The sequence below is a fragment of the Phytophthora infestans genome, genomic scaffold, assembly GCF_000142945.1.
Source record: "Phytophthora infestans T30-4 supercont1.37 genomic scaffold, whole genome shotgun sequence".
NCBI lineage: Eukaryota > Oomycota > Peronosporomycetes > Peronosporales > Peronosporaceae > Phytophthora > Phytophthora infestans.
Window position 1 is genome coordinate 708,299 of NW_003303722.1, and position 22,079 is coordinate 730,377.

Sequence of the window (22,079 nt, forward strand, 5' to 3'; positions counted from 1 at the left end):
CTTACACACCGTCGAGCTCAGAATGCCGGCAAAGTCGCAGAAGTCTTTGTACTCAGCGAAGACGGCCTGTTATACCGCCGAGATGAAGCTCGCCGACTGGGCGAACTCGGCGAACCGAACCTCTCATTGAGATTGGTGATTCCGTCAACTATGGTCGACGAGATACTTCATAACTGTCACAACTCGATCGAAGGAGGGCATCAAGGCATCGTCAGAACTTATCACCGAGTCAAGGCCGACTACTACTGGATTGGTCTGTACGCCGACGTGGTGAAACATGTTAGGGCCTGCGAGGACTGCTATTCCAGTAAGGAGCAAGCCCACAGCTGAGAGGTTACTCGCCCGGAAAATGTGGTGTCAGCCCATCCATCCCAAGTCGTGTCAATGGATTTCGTGATTTCCCTTCCTCGAACTCAGCGGCGCAATACCGGCACTGCTGGCTGTTCCCAGGACCAACTTCACGAGATTCGTTATCGCTAAGGCTATGAATGACACCGGGGCACTCGAAGTAGCCAAGGAATTTGAAGAATGCGTCTTCAGGCAGTTCGGGGCGCCCGTCTCTGATACGGCACGACCGAGATCCAAGGTTATGAGTGAAGTATTCCAAACGTTCTCCGAGATGATGCAGTCGAGATCAAGAGCTACGCTGAGTTACCGACCACAAGCTAACGGTCAACAAGAGAGGTCAGTCAAGACAATGGTTCAGACTATACGGGTCTACGTGGGAGACCCACTTCAAGCCGACTGGGATGACATCGCCGAGAAGATGGTACACGCTATCAACAACTCAAGAGATTCGACTCGGCGAGAAACCCCTTTCTATCTGGTACATGGTTGGGACGCTAAGTCTACACTCAAGGCTATGACAAGTTCAATACGACGAGGACAGGGACGCCCAGTCAACTCGACGGACGCAGTCGAATGGCGCCGAGAAGCGAACAGACAACGAGAAGTTGCCCTTCGATTAGCAGCTGAGTTCCAAGTGCGAGAGAAAGCACGACGAGCTCGAGAGCACAACGAAGCGTTGAGCAAGAAGGAGAAAAGATCCATTCCCAACATAGCAGAGGACAAAGATGGGGTTGCAGAACCAGGCGATGAATCCACCAAATCCTTGTTCAAGGAAGGAGATCAAGTCTGGTTGTATATGGAACGAGTCAAGTCGGGCCTGACCAAGAAGTTAGCCCACCGATGGCATGGACCATTCAGGGTGAAGAAGAAGGTGGAAGAATTCGCCTATGAATTGGAGTTACCCGACAAGAGTGGATATAGGTTCTACCCAGTGGTCCATGTATCACGGCTGAAGGCAGTCACCGAACTCGGCGGAAGACCAAAGACGAGGCTAATCGCCGACCTCGAAGAAAGTCAGCGATTTGACTTTGACGAAGAATTACTGCCTGAGGACAGCTGGGAGCCAGACACAAGTACGAACCAGTATGAAGTCGAAGCAATTCTCGATGATGAGCTACCATTATCCACGAGTACGTCACGATCACAACGGAAGTTTAAAGTTAAGTGGGTCGGCTACGATGAGCCTACTTGGGAACCACTGTCGAATTTGTCATGTGGAGGTCTCCTGTTTGACTATCTACGACAGAAAAAGCGTGAAAATCGTCTGCAAATGGTGCAAGTTGCAGATGAGGATTAACAGCTATTGCACCAAATGTTACACCAACTCAGCGGACGACACAGGCCGAGTTGAGATGGAATGCTACTGTGTCGAAATATATACTGAATAGTTACGAAATGAAGTCCTGAACGATACCTACGGGACGCCCAGTCAAAATAAGAAAATAAAAAAGTTGGCGATCCGGACTCCAAGTGAGTTGAACCCGACGGAGACAACTGGGAAGAGCTCAGCGGACTCGACGACTGGAGGCGTGGCGTCGTAGCAGACGTCGCCCCTTGGGAAACTGCGGAAGGAGATGCAACATCCGCAGCCGTGACAAGAAGTATCATCGCCAAGCTAGCCAAAGAGACTGACGCCGAACCAGGTGGAAGAAGAACCGGTGCCTCAGAACCCGACTCGGCTGAAGTGGGTTGAGGCGGATCCGTTCCACGGGGGGGGTGTAGTGCCGAACAGAGACATACTCGGAGACGCGCCTCGGAGATTGGGAGAACCCAACCCGTCGTCCGCCGAGTCGTCATCAGACGCACTCTCGTCATCCGAGCCGAGCTCACCGATTGAAGACCCAGCGAAGATGGGAATACCTTGACGATTCGCCCGCGGTGGAGCACCCTGAGCGTATGCAGGAATCGACTCAGCTGGCGCGCCTTCACCTCAACGAGGAGTTGGAGGAGAATGGTGGCGCCGCGAGTTGTGCTGGAGTAGCATGCGAGGAGTAAGGAGCTGCAAGTGAGTGACAGTGGAAGCAACGAACGTACCGAAGAAGGTGGTGGAGAGCCGCAAGACGTCATCAGCCGAGTACGGACCAATGGTGGCAGAACCAAATGAAGGATTAAGACACTCACCAGCTCGGCTCGTATCATAACCGGGGCAGTTGTGGTGTAGGGATTTCCAGATTCGACCATACGCCAACCTACTTTCGATCAAGAATCGGCTCGGTCTGATAACCCAGAGCTTAGGAACAAAGGATCACGGTAAGTACTCGGCGATCTGTCCGGATATGCTATTCGGATAGCCGCTGAGCTCAACGGTCGCCGGAACTCAGCTGAAGGGTCGGTAGAGATCCGAAACGACTACATCTCATTAGATATTTGTATGAGAAGCATAGGATTAAATAGGGGAAGCCGAAAGGGCTCCCAGAAGATAACAGAGCAGAATTTTCCTAGTCCAAGACACGTGTACACTTTTCCGGTAAGTCCCTGCATAGGGCTGGATTATGCCTGCCGTCAATACTCGAGAGGCATAGCTTGTAGGGTATTGACTGGTAGCGCTAAGAGATTAGGTCGGTCCGGGTAGGACAAAGTCTCGCTACGCGCGAAAGAAAGTCCCGCATACTCAGCAGGCCGGTACGTCGGATAGCCCGGGTGCCGTAACACTTCTAGCTGAGCTGCCTCTGCGCTCGGTGACCTGTAAAAGCGCTCGCGCGCCGTCGTCCATCCTTTGGTGGAGGGCACAGGGTTGTGAACGAGCTCAGCCGAACCAAACTCGGCGGAGCCTCGGAAGTGATCTGACTTGGTTATTCGAAACCGGGTGGAAGCGAGCCACTCGTCTGTCCCGGAAGGGCCGGACCGCGAGGGGACCACCCTCTGCGCAGGCCATACCAACCGCCGACCTAACTCGGCGATTCGTTGTGGTTTGTGTAAGGAATCCACATCTGACGATATTTGTGTGTTCTACTACACCACACTGTGCTCTTCACTCGCGGAGGAAATCCAAAGCCACCATCGTGGCGAAGTGGGTGAACGTCGCTTGGCGCGATGTTCCAGATGACGTCGTTGAGCGCTCGGTGGTAGCAGCTGGGTTTCTCCAAGATTTGGAGATTGGCATGTGGCGCGACACAACGTTTACGGCGAGCTCTTTTGCTCAAAGTGGAAGGAGCGCATTATAGAAAATGCTGATGACGTGAGCGACAGCGGAGGTGCCCTCAGTGAGGACTGTTTCGATGAGTTTACGATTTGGACAGCGAAGAGTCTGTGTAGGACTAGAATGAGTGCACCGGTTCAATTTGAGTTCCTTTTGGTAGCTGAAGGTATAATACCGGAATTGTGTACCGTTTACAAATTGGCATTATCCGTAAATGAAAATAAATCGCTTTGTTGCTTTTTCTTGTAATTATTTTCATTTCAGAATTTCAAGGAATAATTTAAAAAGAGGGACTATGTTGATTTCTTCTTGTTGTCAGTTACTGATCACTAACGAACACTTCGTGAAATTCTACAAGAAAGGCCAATATGTGTGAGTAGCGTTCATGTAGACGACAAAACACGAGGAGGAAGGACGAACGAATTGTGACTATAATTTCGAGGGCAACCAAGACAAGTGCGATCTCCTAGCTGGACCGATCTTCCAAAGTCAAGAAGAGACCAAAGGACGTTCAGACACTTCATTTCCGCTCTTACTCAGCCGATCGAAAGCATCTCAAACGCGACAGGGCCAGTGTAAGGCAAAGCCCAGCGAATGACGGATACGGAGTCACGACCTAGTCATGTAAAACTCCGATACCGAGCGTTGGCCTATGTCCGTCGAATTGGACGACAACGTCGACCGGTTAGAGCAGCAACCCCTCGCAGCTTTGCTGGCACGGGTGAAGAGCGCAGTATCAAAAACCTCATCGGGCGACGTTCGATTGCTCAAATTAGTAGCAAACGAGGTTTCGCAGACACAGGCGCGCTTCCAAGTGGCAGTCGCAAGAGCTCTACAGAATCCGGATCAAAATCTCAACTGAAATGCCTCAATTCCAACGGTCGGGATTCCACATGGAGAGAAAATAAGGTCAATACACGAAGCCGGAGAGGTAGCAGCAAAGCACGAAGGAGGCCCAACACACCTCAAGCGAATGCTGGCAAACGTCGTCACCAGTTCCTAATGTCACATCAGAACCACGACGGACCAAGATTTGGTCTATTCTGTGGATGCAGCATCGAGCACGATGCAATCGACCCCAACGCCACGACTCGCAATGAGAAACACTATATTGATACACGTTCGGGAGGTGCCCAAGCTACCGGTTTTGATAGTGGATTCGGCTTTACGTGTACCAGCCCAGTAGCCTGCCCGCCACCTCTCGGCCTTGAACTCACGCGTACGGCTCCTACAACCCTTCAGCTACGATCTCGACATGGACGGAGGAGTTTAAAGCTCGCACTTAGCGGCAATAGCGCGATGGGGCTCAAACGTAAAGCACCATCGGTGTCTTCTGGATACCCGTCTTATACTCCTAGCACACCACCATCGGCGTTCGTGAGCGACTTTACCCCACCAAGCACCTTGAAAAACACAAGAAATCGCTCGCGTGTGTCAGTCGGGTGTAACGGGTGGTTCATGAATGACGACGACCCGGCCATCGTGGGCTGGTACCGACATCGTAGTAGCGACGAAGGCAACCCCATCACACAGCTTGCGGGGTTGGCTCAGGCTTCTCGAGATAGCGATGCAGAATTTGCCAGGGACTTGCCGAAAAGGTACAAGACAAACACTTACGTATTATCACCTGCAGAACCGTTTTTGTAAAGATCCGCATCGTCCTCTAAACGAGGCGATCAAGGCGACTTTCCAACGGCGGAATCGCATTGGTACCCTTACCATTGGTAATACAGTGTACCATTGCATCGACCACTTCTTCTCCCTCTGATTCGGCTTCAAAGTCTATTGACTCTGCCTACTCAGTGTGTGACTCGGATCCGAAGAGAAGGCAAACACGGATCTCGAGCATGCGACGGTGATAAAGTTGGCAAGGAACGCAAAGCTCGATTCAGCGTGTCGGTGGAACGCACACGTTCACTTGGCACTTGCTCGGCGACATGTACGGTCACCAACAAGCTTCAATGGAAGAGCTTTAACGGTCACCAACGCGGAACACGCAAGATATACTGCGTTGCAGCGTGCGGTGGCCATCTGAGCTACAAAATACTGAGTCTTAGCAAGTTGAAGTTGGCGGGATTAAAAAGAATTAATCGCGCTCTGAAAGTATCCGGTTGCAATCGACCTTGACGCAAAGGCTGCACTCTCCCTAATTTGGGAGATGCACAGAAACCGTATACATGTATCGCGAAGTCAGACTTGCATGTGAGTCGGGGTGAGGATACTGTAGTCACATGGGATCTCTATGTCGAAAACGGCTGAGCTTGAAAAGTAGTTCTGTCGCTTTAATATCGTCGACCTGATCAAGCTATCCGTATTGGATACTTACCAGTGGTAAGTTACCTCACGGCAATTGGAGCCCGTTGAACTCTTCTGCCGATGTGTGCTGCAGCTGCTGAAATTACCCCGCAGAGATGCGGATCAAAGGCGATGTTGCTTTTGATGAGCTGAGAGCGGACACTAAAAATAAAAATAACGTTCCAATTGAATGATGCTGTACATTTCACTTGACAACTCTAACTGTAGCTTCATGCAGTACATGTTACATGTATCTTGTCCAGCGCAACCATTAGGGAAGCCGTGCAGTACGCCATACTTAAGTACATGTACGACTCGTACATGTATTACGAGCGCATTTACGGTTGGATACGCGCCAGTTCAAGCACCTCTATCAGCAGATCCAGATCCAGGACCTGGAAACCAGGTGTGCACCTGAGGTGAAACCTTCCCAAACCGACTCCTCACTGATTTGCAACACGGCCACCGCATGGTGATTTTGTCAGAGCTCCCACCGTGGTAAGCCCAATTACCGGAGCAGGTCACTCTCCACGTCGGGACTGTCATCATGCTCGGAGGTTAGCATCACTCGCGCTGTGACCTCCTTAGGGCTCATTTTACAATTGATCTCCTGGCGCTCAAGTCTCAATCTTCCAAGCCCCTCAACCATGGCCAAAAAGCCGTTCTTCACCGCCGAGGACGCCAAGACGTCCTTCAACCTCTTCTGCTGCATCTACGGCATTGGAACGCTTGGTATGCCTGGCAACTTCGCCCGCGCTGGACCAACCATCGCTGTTGTAGCCATGGCCTTCATGGCCTTCGCCAACATCTACTCGTCCGTCGCCATGTCCAAGGTCATTCTGCTCGCCCCCACGTCTGTCAAGACTTTCGGTGACCTCGGAGAATGGGCAATGGGTCAGTGGGGTCGTTGGCTCTGCATCATCTCCCAAATGGGTTCGTGCCTTTTGATCCCGTGCGTGTTCCTCGTGCTCGGGGGCTCACTGCTCGACGGTCTCTTCCCGGACGCCTTTGAGCAATCTACTTGGACCATTCTAATGGCACTGACGGTACTTCCAGTGTGTCTCGTCCCGACGCTGAAAGAGGGATCGGGTGCTGCGTTCGCAGGCTGCTTGGGCACTATCATCGCTGATGTCATCGGTGTCGGCGTCGTCATGCACGGCATGCGCGGCCACCCGAGTGTTCCGTTCCCGGAGCTCAAGTTCTCGCAAGTAGCAGGTGTCTTTGGCAACCTGTCTCTTGCCTACGGTGCCGGTATCGTCATCCCGGACCTGCAACGCCAGCACAGTGACCCAACCCGTATGCCCCGCGTCGTGGGTGTCACGGTTGGGATAATTTCGTGCCTGTTCCTGGTTCTGGCGAGCACTGCGTACTCAGCGGTGGGGTGCCAGATCTCTGGTAATCTATTATTTACCATCTACCCAGACCCCGAGACTGGAATGACTAACTTGGGCTTCGCTCCTCGATGGGGCATCGTCGTGTTGGCCTACCTCTTCATGCAGCTTCACATTACCATCGCTTTCTCCGTCATTGCGAACCCGGCCTTCTACCTTGCTGAGCGTATTTTCCTGGGTATGCACAAGAAGAAGGAGAGCGATCTCGAGAACCCCATCAGCTACGTTGAAGTTGTAACACCGAATATCACTCAAGAAGAACCTCGACGCAGCTCCAAGATGTCGTACGTGTCTGTTGCTGACGCCGAGAACGAGCACAAGGGCGATGTCGAGGCGGAGATGGCTGAGTACCGTGGCGGTCTCAACACGATCAAGTACGTCGCGCTCCGCGTCATCATCATCGTCATCCTCGTGGTCTTGGCGATCGTTTTCAAAGATCACTTCTCTGACTTTGCCGACTTCGTGGGTGCGTCGTGTATCACGACGAACTGCATCCTGCTGCCGATCGTTTTCTATCTCATCAAGGCCTGGAGACGCTTACCCATGTACGAGAAGATCCCGGCAATCATGGTGACTATCGTGTGCTTTGTTCTCGGCTGCTACGTCACGTACACGACCGGCAAGGCCCTGTTCGCACCGACGGAGAACGACGCTGAGTTCCCATTCTGCTCGGCTACCTATGAGAACACCGTATACTACAACTATACCGCTGCGCACGAGGCGTAAGTACCGGTAGAGCTCGTCCTTAATGTTTTGTCAACGCTTTCTTTGGGAATGCTACAGTTTTTTTCATCTGGGTACATTTCTCCAGTTTGCTCCCTCGTGATATCAGTTGTTAAAGTACTACTACGTAGTATAGTAGTATTAAACATCTCGTCTGTTGCGGCCACAAACGTGTCGTGCGCTTTGGATGTGCTTCGTCACGTCAGAGAATGTGATCGAAAGATTTGTCTTATAGCGATCACATTCTCGTTTGCTGTTTTTTCAGTCCAGTTTCTACGTTCTCTAACTTCTTCCTGTCTCGATTTCTTTGAGCGCGGAGCCTGGCCTTCTCAACCCGTTCAGCAGCACTCACTTTTTTTTTAATCGCGCTCACTCTTTTCTTGTTTCGCTTTTCAATAAGCTTGGACCTCCTTCGTTTCGCTGCAGCAATCACCCTTCGTCTTCTCTCTTCTTTCGATGCAAAAGCTTGAACGATGTCGAAAAGCTTGTCATCGCCCTCGAAGCTGCGCAGAAATTCAAACTTGTCTGAGAGGGTTGTCCGATCTCCTGCAAAAGGCTTGGATCGCTTTTGAGCGAGCTCCTCGGCGACCTTATCAACGACGTCAGAAAAAGTCTGCATCCGTTCTTGAGCGATCTTCTCCGCGATTATATCTGAAATCGTAAGTATATGCTTCTCCTCATCGCTGCTGTCACTGTCCACGTTGTCATAATCATTCGAGTCCTCCTCGGCCTCCCATCATCGTCGAGGTCTTCATCAACAGCCAGCAATTCGGGCCCGTGCCCTTCAGCGTGAAAACGCATTCGTATTTTGGCGCCTGAGAAATCATTTCTCAAAGCATGCTCCAGCTGAAGTAGCACATGCTTGTCTTTTGGAAATCCACAGATTATGAACCCCAGCATGAGGTCTATAGCGTGCATTGGAAACCCTGATCTCTTGAGCATCGATTTAGCTCCATTTGCTCTTTTTTTAAAGGTCAACTGGTCAACAGATATTGTCAGCCCTTTAACGACCCATAAAAAATATTTACTACTCACGATGTGTAGCCAAATTTCCAAGCGTAGCTCCCTTCCCACTCACGGATCTCGGCAAGTGGAATCTTAAACCATTTGCCAAGCTCGGTGAGTTCTAAAGTGTTATCCCGACTCGCGCCCTTAGTGAGAGCGCCAAGTCGCAACAGGTACAGCCCAAACTTGTTCAGACCTACGGTGCGATCCTCGTCTCGATGTGGACGTAGCAACGCCCTCAGCCTGAACGCGACGATCCGATCTTCACTCTCTTCACTGATGACTTCCTTCTTCTTTTTTCAGTCTTGTTCTTCTTTGCATTGTTCCTGCTCCTGTCCTCGACTTGTCCTTTTCCCTTGACTTGTCCTTTTCCTTTTGTCCGGGTCTCGTCGTCGAGACAGCACAGCGCTTGTTGTTGCGGAGCTTGGTAGGTTTCGACTAACGTTTGGAGTTTCTGTACGTCCAGCACGCTAATCGCACCATAATGGTTGCGAGCCGAAGGTTCAACTATTGCAAACTCGTTGCCGAACTGGCAGTTGTATATGGCGATGGGAGGACCAATCTCATCCACGCCGAAAAACTTTCTGAAATTGAGCGGGGCTACTCGTAACTATAGTCCTTCTCAACATGTATGACATCGCTAGAATACATTCTAAGCCACTATGTCGTCGATATTGCCCTGGTGTCGCGACGTCGTTTGCCACCACCGCAGGATCCTCCCGCAGCGGGTTGGAATCACCCCCCGCTTCATTAGCCCCGCAACAACCTTGGCGACCATGATTCGAAAAGCGAAAACAGAGAAAAAGGGGTTAACACCAAATGGGCTAACGACTCCATGCAACCACGCAGCCATCCACACTGCGTGTTACAAACAATTGCCGTTGCCTGGAACGTTGACAAATCTGTACTCAAAGTCTGGAGGGACGGAAGCACGCCCTTCTCCAACGCACGGAGGCTGGGCTTTCAAGTAACGGGAAGCAGCTCCGATAGGTGTGGGTGTCTGCGAGGCTGCCACACGCTCCCATTCCGCGGCGGTCGACGCGGCAACAGCCCAGCCGAAGTCTTCCGTCATGGTTTTGAAATGATATGAGCTGGCGCATCCGTGAGCCGGTGCGGCAACTTCAACATCGTAATTTCTCACCTCACCTGGTCAGTTCGTACGCCATATGGAGAGCCTCGATCTCGCGTACAGCTCATGTGGGGCGTGAATACTTCGTCGTTGTAGCACATCTCTGCGTCCTGAGCCACTTTGGTCTCCGCCGCCGCGCCGCCGAGGCTTTATCGGCCTTCATCAGTTTCCCCCGAAGTTATAATGCCCAGTCCCCACGTTCGACCTGTAGCCCAATCATCCTGCCTTCATTTTCCTGAAAGGCCCCGTAAATGGCCACTATAGAGCCCGAGCTACGACAAGTAGAAATAACCAGGTACTGTACTGCTTGAGTGTAGGCTTCTGCTTCTGTAGCTTTACTGCAGATGCGCGACGAAGCTCACTTCGTACCACCCACTATCTGCAAACAGCGCTAGCGTGACACTGGACCATACGCTAGCCGCGATCACTGCAGCTTGGTTCGTCGTCATCCTCTCCGCTCTGGAGAGCCTGCGCCACGAACTCCATCTCCTTGAGCTTGTGCTCAGACGCGGCCAATGACAAAAGCCAGGTCGCCTGTCGGTAGCAAGAGGCTGAAGTCGGTAGCGCCAGGCGTGCGCACTCCTATTTGAGGCTTTCGGTGGCAGTAGCAGGATCCTTTTTTGGCTAAGATTGAGGATACGCGGTACCAATAAGTGCGAGCGCCTACCGCTTCAGTCGCACAGTTTTGACCAATAAAAAAAAGCCAAATTTAGCCCAAGTGCGCACTTCTAAGAACCTGTCATAATCGCTCAAGGCTGCTTAAGTTTGCAGCTGCTTAGCTACCACACCAACCGCACACCAGTACCTGCTTGATTCTATTCGAGAAAATATATCAGCTGTCTGGAATTTAGTGTGGCCCACTCACCTGTAAAACGACTGGCGTTGGGCCTTGGTGGGCAGCGCGCCCACCAACTGTGCGTTCATTCTATCAGAACGGGAGATAGGAACCAGACCGAAAGGCATCCACCATGGTCAAGAACGTGCGTATCACCTACCGCCGCCGTCACTCGTACGCGACCAAGTCTAACGCCATCAAGGCTGTCAAGACCCCTGGTACGTCATAAAACAGCAATACAGGGCGCCAAACGGATACAGGAACAGCGTCGGACCTCTCTCTAGAACTGTCAGATCGACTGACACCTTCCATGTTGTGATATTGCTAATCGTCAGGTGGCAAGCTTGTCGCCCAGTACATCAAGAAGCGTGCTGCTGGCCCCAAGTGCGGTGACTGCAAGCAGACGCTTAAGGGCATCAAGCACCTGCAGTCGAAGGAGAACAAGAACGTGAGCAAGACGCAGCGCACTGTGTCGCGCGCCTACGGCGGCTCGCGTTGCGCTCTGTGCGTGCGTCAGCGTATCGTCCGCGCTTTCCTGATTGAGGAGCAGAAGATCGTTAAGAAGGTGCTCATGGAGAAGCTCAAGAAGAGCAAGTCGGCTTAAGCGTCTCTTTGATTTCTATCGAGGAGGGTCTTGTCCGAGGTCCTTTCTTCCCGTGTGGCTCGGTTCTAGCTTAATGCAAGTTTCATCGCCACGACCCGTTCAACTTGCGTCATCAGCATTGGTCTTGTTATATTTGTTGCTGCTGCGAGGCTGGACTTGGATCTCGCTGCTGCTTTTTTATGAGGGGCTACAGTACATGTACACAGGTTCAGGTGCAGGCGGATAGCGAGTGATTTCAGGAAGCAACGTGGGAAAAACGAGCAAACGCGGACTCAATGCAGCTCTAGCGCTGCTTTCTTTCATTACTGCTGATGCAGTATCTGTAGACTTCATCGTGCTGTATCTTAAGAATCCTCACATTTTGGCATATCGTATACGATCTGAAAACGTTGGCTATCTTCTACGTCCATAGTCTACTAGAGCCTGTGTCTTACTAGTACTACAGTACTACGCAGTTTTGTCTCCTTCATAGCAAGACCTTGTATTCCGACTGTCTTTTATATCTCCTTTTCAACGGTACCGGTTTCTTTCGGAGGCCGCACGCATTTCACACCGCGCTTCCTGTCCAGGGAGCGAAGTCGTCGCCTTCAACGCTCGGGATCGGCGTCTTCCCACTGCTTAATCTTGACACCAAGTGCTGCATCTGAAAGCCAAGACTCTTTTCTCTCCTCTCGTCCATTTCACCGTCCGCAGTACCGCTTGTGAGCTGCACAATCCGATGCAGTTCCAAGACCGGGAGCACGTCGAGGCGCTGCTCGCCTCTCTGGTGCAGCGTCTGGACGTCAACGACGCTACCGCCCGTGCAACGCGTGTCTCGGAGCTGTATGCAGCCGTTGCGTCGCTCAGCCGGCAGTTGTCGGCCGAGCGCTTCGCCAAGGCCCTGGGCCAGCTCACCCCGCAGCTCTACACTCTGCTTCAACGTGCCTCCGAGAGCGCGCAATTGGGTGCACTGCTGGCCATCGAGCGCCTCATCGACCTGTCTAATGAGGACCAATTCATCCGCTTCGTCAACTATGTGAGGTACTTCTTACAGCAGCCTCAAACCAGCAGGAGAGCGCTGCTGGCGGCCTCCTCAGCCATGGGGAAGCTTGCAACCTCCAGTGTCAGTGGGACGCTGGTGGCAAGCTTTGTGGACTTCGAGGCCAAGCGAGCCTTCGAGTGGCTTCAAGAGAGCCAACCAGGCACTCACGCAGCCAGGAATGAGGCTCTGGTAAGCCAACGGAGACTGGCGGCGTGCTTCGTGCTGCGTGAACTGGCTCAAGCGGCTCCCACACTGTTCCACGTGAACTTAACCACGTTCTTCCAGAGTATCTGGGGCGCTGTGAGAGACCAGAAGGTCGAGATCAGAGAGGCCGCAACCAGTGCGTTGGCTGCGTGTTTACAGCTCATTACCAAGAGACAGACCCGACACAGAGTGCAGTGGTATTGCAAGGTGTACGACCAAGTGTTTGAAGGCTTGGCTCTGCGTCCCAGTGCTTCAGGATCGAGCTCTCCGTCCTCGAGTAATGGCCAATCGCTGGCCTCCTGGGAGTGCGCGCACGGATCTTTACTCGTGATCGGAGAGCTGATCGCCAACACGGGGCGATTCATGGTGCCGAGATTCCGAGAAGTGTGCGATACGGTGCTGAGATACAAAGACGCCAAGGAGCGACTAGTGAGTCGTGCTGTCTCGAGGCTGCTACCGCAGCTGGCGGAGTTTTGTCCTGGAGCGTTCGTGCAATACTATCTGGATGTGTGTGTGGCACATTTGACCAAGCGGATCTTGGAGTACTCAGCGCCGCCGTCGGAGCGTGGCGTGGCGTTCTTAGCCATGGGCAGACTGTCGTTGGCTGTAGGTGATGCGCTGCTGCCGCATCTCCCGCCTATTCTCAAGTTGGTGAAGGAGTCGCTAGCGCCACACACGGGATCGAAGCGCAAACGAGCTCGCAACAAGCTCTTCTGTGTCCAAACGCTCACTTGTGTAGCCAATATGTCGCGAGCTTTAGGACCACGATTCGAGCCCTTTTTGTTCCAGGACGGAGTGCTGGAGACGATGATGATTGGTGGACTTAGCGACGAGCTGATTGATTCTCTTGCTGAGGTTGTCGCTAGTGTGCCAAGTGCGCTCCCGTATGTTCAAGAGCGATTGCTAAACGAGATCTCGGGGATCTTGCGTGGCACTCCATTCTCGCTAGGTAGCGGTGGAGCGGTGTATCCACCTGGGAGTAGTGGCGGGGCTGGCAGTTCTACCGGCGGCGACGGCAGCGAGTTGACTCTGGATGCGTCATACTACGACACTGCCACTGACGCTCCTCCCGCTAAGCAGACGGCCGTCCAGGCTCTGTTTTCGTCGATGAAGCGAGGCTTCTCCAGTGCTGAGGATGATCCGTCCACTGGCAGTGGCTCGTTGATGATCAAGGGCGAGACGGGCGACGAGATTGATACGATCTTGTTGTCTTTACGTACGTTGAGCTGCTTCGATTTCAGTGGCAGCTTCTGTCTCCTGCCATTTGTACGCGACTGCGTTGCGCTGTATCTGAAGAACGCGGACGCACGTATTCGCAAACAGGCAGTGATCACGTGCAGTAAACTGCTGCTGCCTTCACCTGAATCTTCGGATACCGCGCTCATGTCTTCGTGGCGACACGTCAAGAAGCGAGGACCAAGTGGACGAGTGATTGATCTCGTGCTTACACAGCTGCTTCAAGTGGGTATCTCGGATATGGATGTGGCCGTACGCAGGAGCGTTGTGGAGTCCTTGGACGCTCGTTTCGATGAGCTGTTGAGTCAGGAGACACATTTGAAACTGGTCTTCCTCTTGTTGAACGACGAGAGCGCGATTATCCGCGAACGTGCCATGCAATTATTGGAACGGCTAGCACCTCGTAACCCTGCGTTCGTGATGCCATCGTTGCGTCGTGTGATAATTCAATTGGTCACAGAACTGCAGCACACGTTTGATCTACGCATGCGCGAGGACAGCACCCGACTTCTGGGCCACCTTATTCGTGGAGCTCAGCACTTGGTCGACCCGTACGTCGTGCGTATCCTCGAGGTGCTTCTACCGATTCTCGTGCGCGGCAATGCTCCGTTGACGATGGCAGTTTTAGTCACTCTTGGGGAGCTGGCGCTGGTGTCGCGTACGCAGATCGCTGCATACGAACGCTATCTCTTCCCGCTTATCATCCACACACTCCAAGATCACTCGTCTATTGAGAAGCGTCAAGTGGCGTTGCAGACTTTAGGTCAACTGGCGGGTAGTACAGGCTGCGTGGTGCGTCCGTATCTAGCGTCTCCCAAGTTGTTGGAGATCTTTCTCAGTCTCTTACATCACAACGTGGGCAGTCCGTGGTCTCTACGACGTGAGGCGATGAGGACTATCGGCATTCTCGGCGCGTTGGATCCGTACAAATACAAGCTGTGTATTTCAAGGGCATCGCTAAGACAAGCGAACGAAGTGGCGTCCACAACCGACACGTCAACGACCAAGGAAGAGACGGACAAGAACGCGGACACGGCGCCACTCGGCGTATCAAAGTCACTAGCAGGCTCCGTGGCGCCGCAGTACCCGACGCTGGAAATCGACTTGAAGGCGCTGGGCGTGACCATCAACCTCGCAAGTTTCGACCGCAAGACGACAAGCGACGCGCTGGACGAGAAGCAGCAGATTGAGTTGCAACTATTTACTGCAGCACCTATCGGTACCAGGAAAATCGACGCCGGTACAGCTGCCGGTACGTTGGGGATTGGCTCGCAGTCTTCTCATCCTGTGAGTGGCGCAGCGGGTGTGTCTGCTGGAGCTTCGTCCTCGTCGTTGTCTTCTTCTAAGAAGCGACAGATAGGCTCGATTGGCATGAGTCTGAGTGACGACTCTTTCGACTTTGAGAGCTCCCTGATGGACAGCGAGTTGGAGCTGGACCCCACCGAGTTGTCGCCAGCGTCCGAGGCCTATTTCCCTACGGTTGCTATCCACGCGCTGTTGCGCATTCTACGCGAGCCGTCATTGAACGCGCACCACCACGGCGTCATCCAGGCCATTATGTTTATCTTCAAGAGTCTCAGCACGCAGTGTGTGCCGTTCCTCAAATACATTTTGCCGCCGTTCCTGCGAGTTCTGTCCCGTGGTGAGCCGCGACTACGCGAGTCGCTGTTCCTGCAGCTCACGACTTTGATTTCCATTGTAAACGCCCACATGAAGCCGTTCTTCCCGCCGATCATGGTGCTCGCGCTGCGGTTCTGGGGGTCGCATCTCACGCAGATTGTTCGTCTCGTCGAGAAGATCTCCCAGGCGGCGCCGCACGAGTTCCGCACCCAGTATTTTCCCAAGTTATTGCCAAAACTACTGGAAGTTCTCCAGCCGCATTTCGGATTGGGCGGCGCTGCAGACGGCGAGCTTGCTGGAGCTAGTGCTGGTGTTAGCGGCGCAACAGCAATCACACAAGGCTCTGGAGACAGTGTGAGTGTCGTTGGAGGAAGTGGAGACCACGGACAGGCAGGCGACAGCGTCTCAGGTGGAAGCAGCGACCACACGTCGAGTACTTACGACATCGTCCAGAACGGCAGTGCAGATGGCATAACGGCCGTCGCGGTGGCAGCGATCCAGGTGCAAGTGGTGCAGGCGCTGATTGTGTTTGGCGACGCCGTGGAGGATTACGTTTATCTGGTGGTGCCTGCCCTCGTGCATCTCATGGAAAGTCTGGACACTCCGCTTGAAGTGAAGATTACCACCGTCTACGCACTCGCGCGTATTTGTGTGGTCGCCAATTTTGAACAGTATGCTGGACCGAGACTGCTGCAGCCTCTTGCACGCGTGGCGTCACAAGTGTCAGCCAAGGGCGCGTTCTTCTTCAGTCGCTCGAGCAGCAGTGCTGCCATCCCTGTGAGTGGTGGCTCGAGTATCTCTGGGTCGTCTGGAAGCGGATCATCAGGTGCAGCAGCGGCTCGGATTGCCACGTCCAAATCGGAAGCTACACGCTTCTCCGAGGTGATGCTGTATGCGCTAGGAGCTCTGGTATTTCAGCTGCAAGCAGAAGTCTTGAGCTTCGAGCCGCTGATGCAGCAGATCATCGCATCGCTGCCATTCTCGCAGCGTGGCAATCTCGCGACGGCTGTTAATGATGCTGAAGGAGGCAGTCCCTCGTCATCGCCACAAGCAATGGTACAGCGGATCGCTCAGGCGCTGGAGAGTTTACGTTACGGCGCTCGAGTCCCACGGACGTTCCTGAGTGACCCGGCATTCATGACGTCTACGTTACGAAAGTTCTCGACGGAGCTGCAAGCGCAGACCGCGACGTCGATGACTCCAGCGGCCTCCCCACCAACGAGTGCTCGCTTGCATGTCAACCAGCAGAATCTGCGTCGAGCATGGGAAGCTTCACAGCGCAGCACGAAGGAAGATTGGCTCGAGTGGATGCGGCGCTTCTCGATCGAATTGCTGCGTGAATCCCCCAGTGCTGCGCTGCGTTCTTGTTGCGCGCTAGCTCAGGCGTATAATCCTCTGGCGCGTGCATTGTTTAACCCTGCGTTTGTGTCTTGCTGGAACGAGCTGTACGAACAGTATCAGGATTATCTGGTTCGAGCGCTGGAGACTGCGTTCCAGAGCGACACGATCCCTGCGGAGATATTGCAGACGCTACTGAATCTCGCGGAGTTTATGGAGCACGACGTGGAGGCGTTGCCGATCGACATCCGTGAACTGGGCGAGTTGGCGCAGAAGTGCCATGCATATGCCAAGGCGCTGCATTACAAGGAGCTAGAGTTCCATACGTCGCCCAGCACGTGTATCGAGGCGCTGATCTCGATCAACAACCAGCTAGGTCAGCCCGAAGCGGCCGTCGGCATCTTGAAGTATGCGCAAGCTCATCACAGTCGCGTGATCCAAGTGAAGGAGACGTGGTTCGAGAAGCTTCAGGACTGGCGCGCAGCTCTTGCATTGTACGACCGAAGACTGCAGTTCGCTCAGCAACAAGGAGGAGAGGACCAGGCGCTAGATATCGAGGTTTGTATCGGAAAGATGCGGTGCTTAGAGGCACTGGGCATGTGGGAGGAACTGGGGGCGTTGGCTACCCAAGTGTGGGCTGCGTTGCGCTCGTCCGAGCGTAGTCCGAGCAAAGCAAGCGGCCCGCCTCCGCGTAGTCGCCCGTTGTCTGCTGGCCGGACTGCATCCGGTAGCGCTGGCGCTGGCTCCGGCCGGGGTAATCCCGGTCTTCTCCGTCGAGGCAGTAGCAACTACGGCTCGTCTTCGTCCTTGGCCTCGGCGGGGGGCCCTCCGCCGTCTTCTTCGTACCAGCTTGGAGATGACCGAGGCGACGAAGCGAAAGCGCTTCGACGAGTGGCGATGCTCGGAGCTCGAGCGAGCTGGTGTCTGTCTCAATGGGACAGCATGACGCAGTACGTGACGGAGTGTGCAGCGCAAAACGACAAAAGCAACGCCAATAGTACAGTTATCTCTCGAGCTGCTAACGGAAATGGACAAGGCTACGGCTACGGCCACACGCACGGCCACGGGATCTTCGGCGCAGATGAAGACGTCACGGAGTTGTCGTTGTATGAGTCAGTGTTGGCCGTACACCGCGGCAACTTTGACCAGGCAACGACGCTCATTGATGCGACACGAAAGACGCTGGATACGAAACTCGGAGCGCTGGTGGGCGAGTCGTACAGCCGCGCATACCGCAGCATGGTGACTTTGCAGCAACTGAGTGAACTGGAGGAGGTCGTGACGTACAAGAAGCTGCGTGCTCAGATCTCTAAAGGCGAAGAAGCTGCGCGATACAAGCGCCACTTGATGCGCATGTGGCGTGACCGTCTGTCAGGCTGCAAGCGCGTGGTGGAAGTGTGGCAGCAGTTGATTGCTGTCCGTGCGTTGATCTTGTCGCCACACGAAGACATCGACACGTATCTGCAGTTCGCTAGCTTGTGTCGGCAGTCAGGGAACCTCTCGCTGTCGCTCAAGGTGTTCACCAATGCTCTCCACGTTCATGGCGGCTCAGGATCCAACGGAACAGGCATCTCGGAGATGTTAAGTGTGGCTCCGTCAAGTTCAGCAGCCACTTCCTTCGGATTTGGCGAGAAGGACCGCAACCGCGTGGCCTTCGCCTACTTGAAGCACCTCTGGGCTGCTGGACAGAAGCAGGAAGCGCTCTCAGACTTGCATCGCTTGGTGGTGCGTATCTCGTCCATGGCCAAGCATCGTTCCCAGCCTCCAGGTGGCATGGGTGGGATGCCATCTCCTGCACCAGCGATGATGCCTATGAGAAGCGAAGAAGAAGAGCTGCTTGTCAAGTGTCACTTGAAGATGGCGGAGTGGCAGCTGGCAGTACACGACCAGCAGATCGAACACGTGCCAGTGGAAAGTGTGCTATCCTCTTTACGGTTGTGTACCGAACTGGAGCCGCGTAGCTACAAGGCGTGGCATGCGTGGGCTCTGATGAATTTCCAGGTGGTCGAGCACTCGACACACAGTCAACATATCTCGGCGAACGCGACTGCATCGGCCGTTGCACCGTCTGCTTCGGTGGCTCCGTACATCGCTCCGGCTATTGAAGGCTTCTTCCGCTCCGTCGCGCTGGGTCGCAGTCGCTGGGCTGCCAACGTCCAACAGGATATTCTACGTGTCTTGACGCTGTGGTTTGCACACGGCCACCGTACCGACGTGCATGCCGCCTTGGAGAAAGGTTTTCGGTCCGTGAGTATCGAGACGTGGCTCATTGTGATCCCGCAGCTGATCGCTCGTATCCACACGCCATACCCGCGTATCCAAAAGCAGCTCCATCGTCTGCTAGTGGCAGTAGGGAAGCAGCATCCACACGCGCTCATCTATCCGCTGTCTGTAGCGCTCAAGTCGTCGGTGAGTGAACGTCAGCAAGCGGCTGAAGCCATCATGAGTACAATGCGCACCAACTACGTGGAGCTCGTGGATGAGGCGCTGCTGGTGAGTCGAGAACTCATCCGCGTTGCCATTTTGTGGCACGAAATGTGGCACGAAGGCCTGGAAGAAGCTTCGCGGTTGTATTTCGGCGAGCACAATGTGGACGGCATGGCGGAAGTGCTGCGACCTCTGCACGCGATGATGGAGCGAGGCCCCGAGACGCTACGTGAGGTGAGCTTCCACGGGGCGTTCGGCCGTGACTTGCGCGAAGCCAACGAGTGGTTGCAGCGATTCCTGAGCAATCGCCGCAACGAATCGGACCTGAATCGCGCGTGGGATCTGTACTACCACGTCTTCCGTCGTATCAACAAGCAGCTACCACAGATCACGACGCTGGAACTGCAAGTGGTGTCGCCCAACTTGCTACAGGCGAGAAACCTGCAACTGGCGGTCCCTGGAACATACCGTGCTGGTCACGCTCTCGTCAAGATTGGCAGCTTCTTACCTACAGTGGCGGTGATCACGAGTAAGCAGCGACCTCGTCGCATCACGATCGTGGGCTCCAATGGACTGGAGTACATGTTCTTGCTGAAGGGCCACGAAGATTTACGTCAGGACGAGCGTGTGACGCAGCTCTTTGGCCTAGTGAACGCGTTGCTGATCAACGATCGTAATACGTCCAAGAAAGACCTCAAGATCCATCGGTACCCGGTCATCCCGCTGTCTGACAACGCCGGTATCGTCGGCTGGGTGCCTCATTGTGATACTCTTCACCAGCTGATCCGCGACTACCGTGAGGCGCGTAAGATCCTGCTGAACATTGAGCATCGCTTGATGCTCCAGATGGCGCCAGACTACGACGCGCTAACGCTGCTGGAGAAGGTGGAAGTGTTCTTGTATGCACTGGAGAACACAGCCGGTCAGGACTTGTACAAGGTGCTGTGGCTCAAGTCGGAGAACTCGGAGGTTTGGCTGGACCGACGCACGAACTACACGCGCTCTCTGGCCGTCATGTCGATGGTGGGCTACATTCTCGGACTGGGCGATCGTCACCCGAGTAACTTGATGCTGCATCGCTTCACCGGGACGATCGTGCATATCGACTTTGGTGACTGCTTTGAGGTTGCGATGGATCGAGAGAAATATCCCGAGAAGATCCCGTTCCGACTCACACGCATGCTGACGAACGCCATGGAAGTGAGTGGCATCGAAGGCAACTTCCGCTTCTCGTGCGAGAGTGTCATGGCGGTGTTGCGTGAGAACCGCCACAGTCTCATGGCTATGCTCGAAGCTTTCGTGCACGATCCGTTGATCAATTGGCGTCTGCTGTCGGCTACCAACGTGCAGTCTTCGAGTCACGCGGGCAGTTCAGTGGCGTCGAGTGTCGTGTCATCTTCGATGGTTTCCAGTGCGATGAGTATGGACAGCGAGAGCGACTATGAGCCGTCAGAAGCTTCGTCGCATGGACAGTCGGAGTACTCGTCGGATAATTCTTCCCATGGACCGTATGACGATTCCTCACACGGACCATCGGAAGCTTCGTCTCATGGCCCTTCAGAGGCCTCGACTCATGGAGGCGAAGAGGAAGCAACACATCGTCGTAGTGAGAGCATCTCGATCCCAGATCCCACACCTTCATCGACTGCTACGCTATTAGACGATCGAGATGAGCCGCGGCCTAATGCCAGCAAGACACAAGATGCTCCAGTACAAGACGACAAGCAAGAGACAAGGGAAGAGACCAAGGTGTATGAGGTGGATTCTACTGAAGCTCAACAAGCTCAACAACTCCCGCCGCGGCCAGTGCCACGTCAAATCAGCGCCAGTTTGGCTGCTCCACGTCAGTTGCCTCCGCGACCAAAGGAAGAGCCTGCGCCGCCTCCACTGCCGTCTTCCTTGTCGTCACGTCCGATGAGTCTCAGCAAGTCCATCCCGATGCGTAAGCTCCCACCTCGTGCGCCAGCCAATCGTCTACGCGAAGACGCGATCGATGAGAACGAGGAGTCGAATGTCGTCGAGAAGATCGACTACTCGACTACGAACTTACATGCCGAGATCTCGTCGTTGGCCGCCAGTGTATCCAGCGTCGGCCACTCGAGTTTAAGTCGCAGTTTCTCCGTCACTCAAGCTCAGATCCAGGCGCAGTCTCAGATACGACAACAACGACAACAGGCTGATAAGGGCCAGTCAACTCAGGCGCCCAGTACACCACTGGGCCCCCCACCACGAATGGCTCCGGCCGCGTCGACGTCGTTCGTGTCTGTCACGGCAGCTGCACACATCCCGCCGTCCTCGGATACTGTGCCGCCATCAGTGGCTAACAACGATTTGCATGCCAACCGCAGTGTCCGCGAACGTGAGCTGCTGAGCGCTCTGGGACCCGAAGGCATTGCAGCGCCACGTGTTGCGTTGAACGAGAAGGCCGTCGCCGTCATTCGACGTGTCCAGGCGAAACTGTCCGGCCGGGACTTTGAAGGAGACGGTGAGCCACTGGATGTGAGTGCGCAAGTGCAGCGTCTCATCTCGCAAGCCACCTCGCATGAAAATCTCTGCCAGTGTTACATCGGCTGGTGTCCCTTCTGGTAAAATAATGCCAAGCAATATAAGAATTTTAAGTGCAGGAAGCAATTTTTACTTGCCCAACGCCAATGCGAGCCGGTGACGGTGCTGGGTGCCAAATGCCCATCGAAAATTGTCCGAATTCAAGTAACCAACGTCCCCGGCAACAAGGCCATTGGTAGTTGACGCGATTGCCAGAGAG

The 22,079-nt window shown here is 54.1% G+C and overlaps 4 protein-coding genes across 4 annotated transcripts; all 4 read left to right on the forward strand.

Moving 5' to 3' along the window:
- Positions 1 to 4,081: 4,081 nt before the first annotated feature.
- Positions 4,082 to 5,614, forward strand: PITG_15405 (uncharacterized protein; the record flags this gene model as incomplete). The annotated part of the gene is made up of 2 exons (XM_002898316.1): positions 4,082 to 5,085; positions 5,311 to 5,614. The coding sequence occupies 2 exons, from the start codon at positions 4,082 to 4,084 to the stop codon at positions 5,612 to 5,614; spliced, it is 1,308 nt and encodes a 435-aa protein (XP_002898362.1).
- Positions 5,615 to 6,429: 815 nt separating this feature from the next.
- Positions 6,430 to 7,899, forward strand: PITG_15406 (Amino Acid/Auxin Permease (AAAP) Family; the record flags this gene model as incomplete). The annotated part of the gene is made up of 1 exon (XM_002898317.1): positions 6,430 to 7,899. One exon carries the CDS (start codon positions 6,430 to 6,432, stop codon positions 7,897 to 7,899), a length of 1,470 nt encoding a protein of 489 aa, XP_002898363.1.
- A 3,064-nt stretch (positions 7,900 to 10,963) lies between these two features.
- Positions 10,964 to 11,610, forward strand: PITG_15407 (ribosomal protein L34; the record flags this gene model as incomplete). The annotated part of the gene is made up of 2 exons (XM_002898318.1): positions 10,964 to 11,083; positions 11,201 to 11,610. The coding sequence occupies 2 exons, from the start codon at positions 10,999 to 11,001 to the stop codon at positions 11,467 to 11,469; spliced, it is 354 nt and encodes a 117-aa protein (XP_002898364.1).
- Positions 11,611 to 12,187: 577 nt separating this feature from the next.
- Positions 12,188 to 21,904, forward strand: PITG_15408 (phosphatidylinositol kinase (PIK-L1); the record flags this gene model as incomplete). Its single annotated transcript, XM_002898319.1, has 1 exon — positions 12,188 to 21,904. The coding sequence occupies one exon, from the start codon at positions 12,188 to 12,190 to the stop codon at positions 21,902 to 21,904; it is 9,717 nt and encodes a 3,238-aa protein (XP_002898365.1).
- Between the last annotated feature and the right edge of the window lie 175 nt (positions 21,905 to 22,079).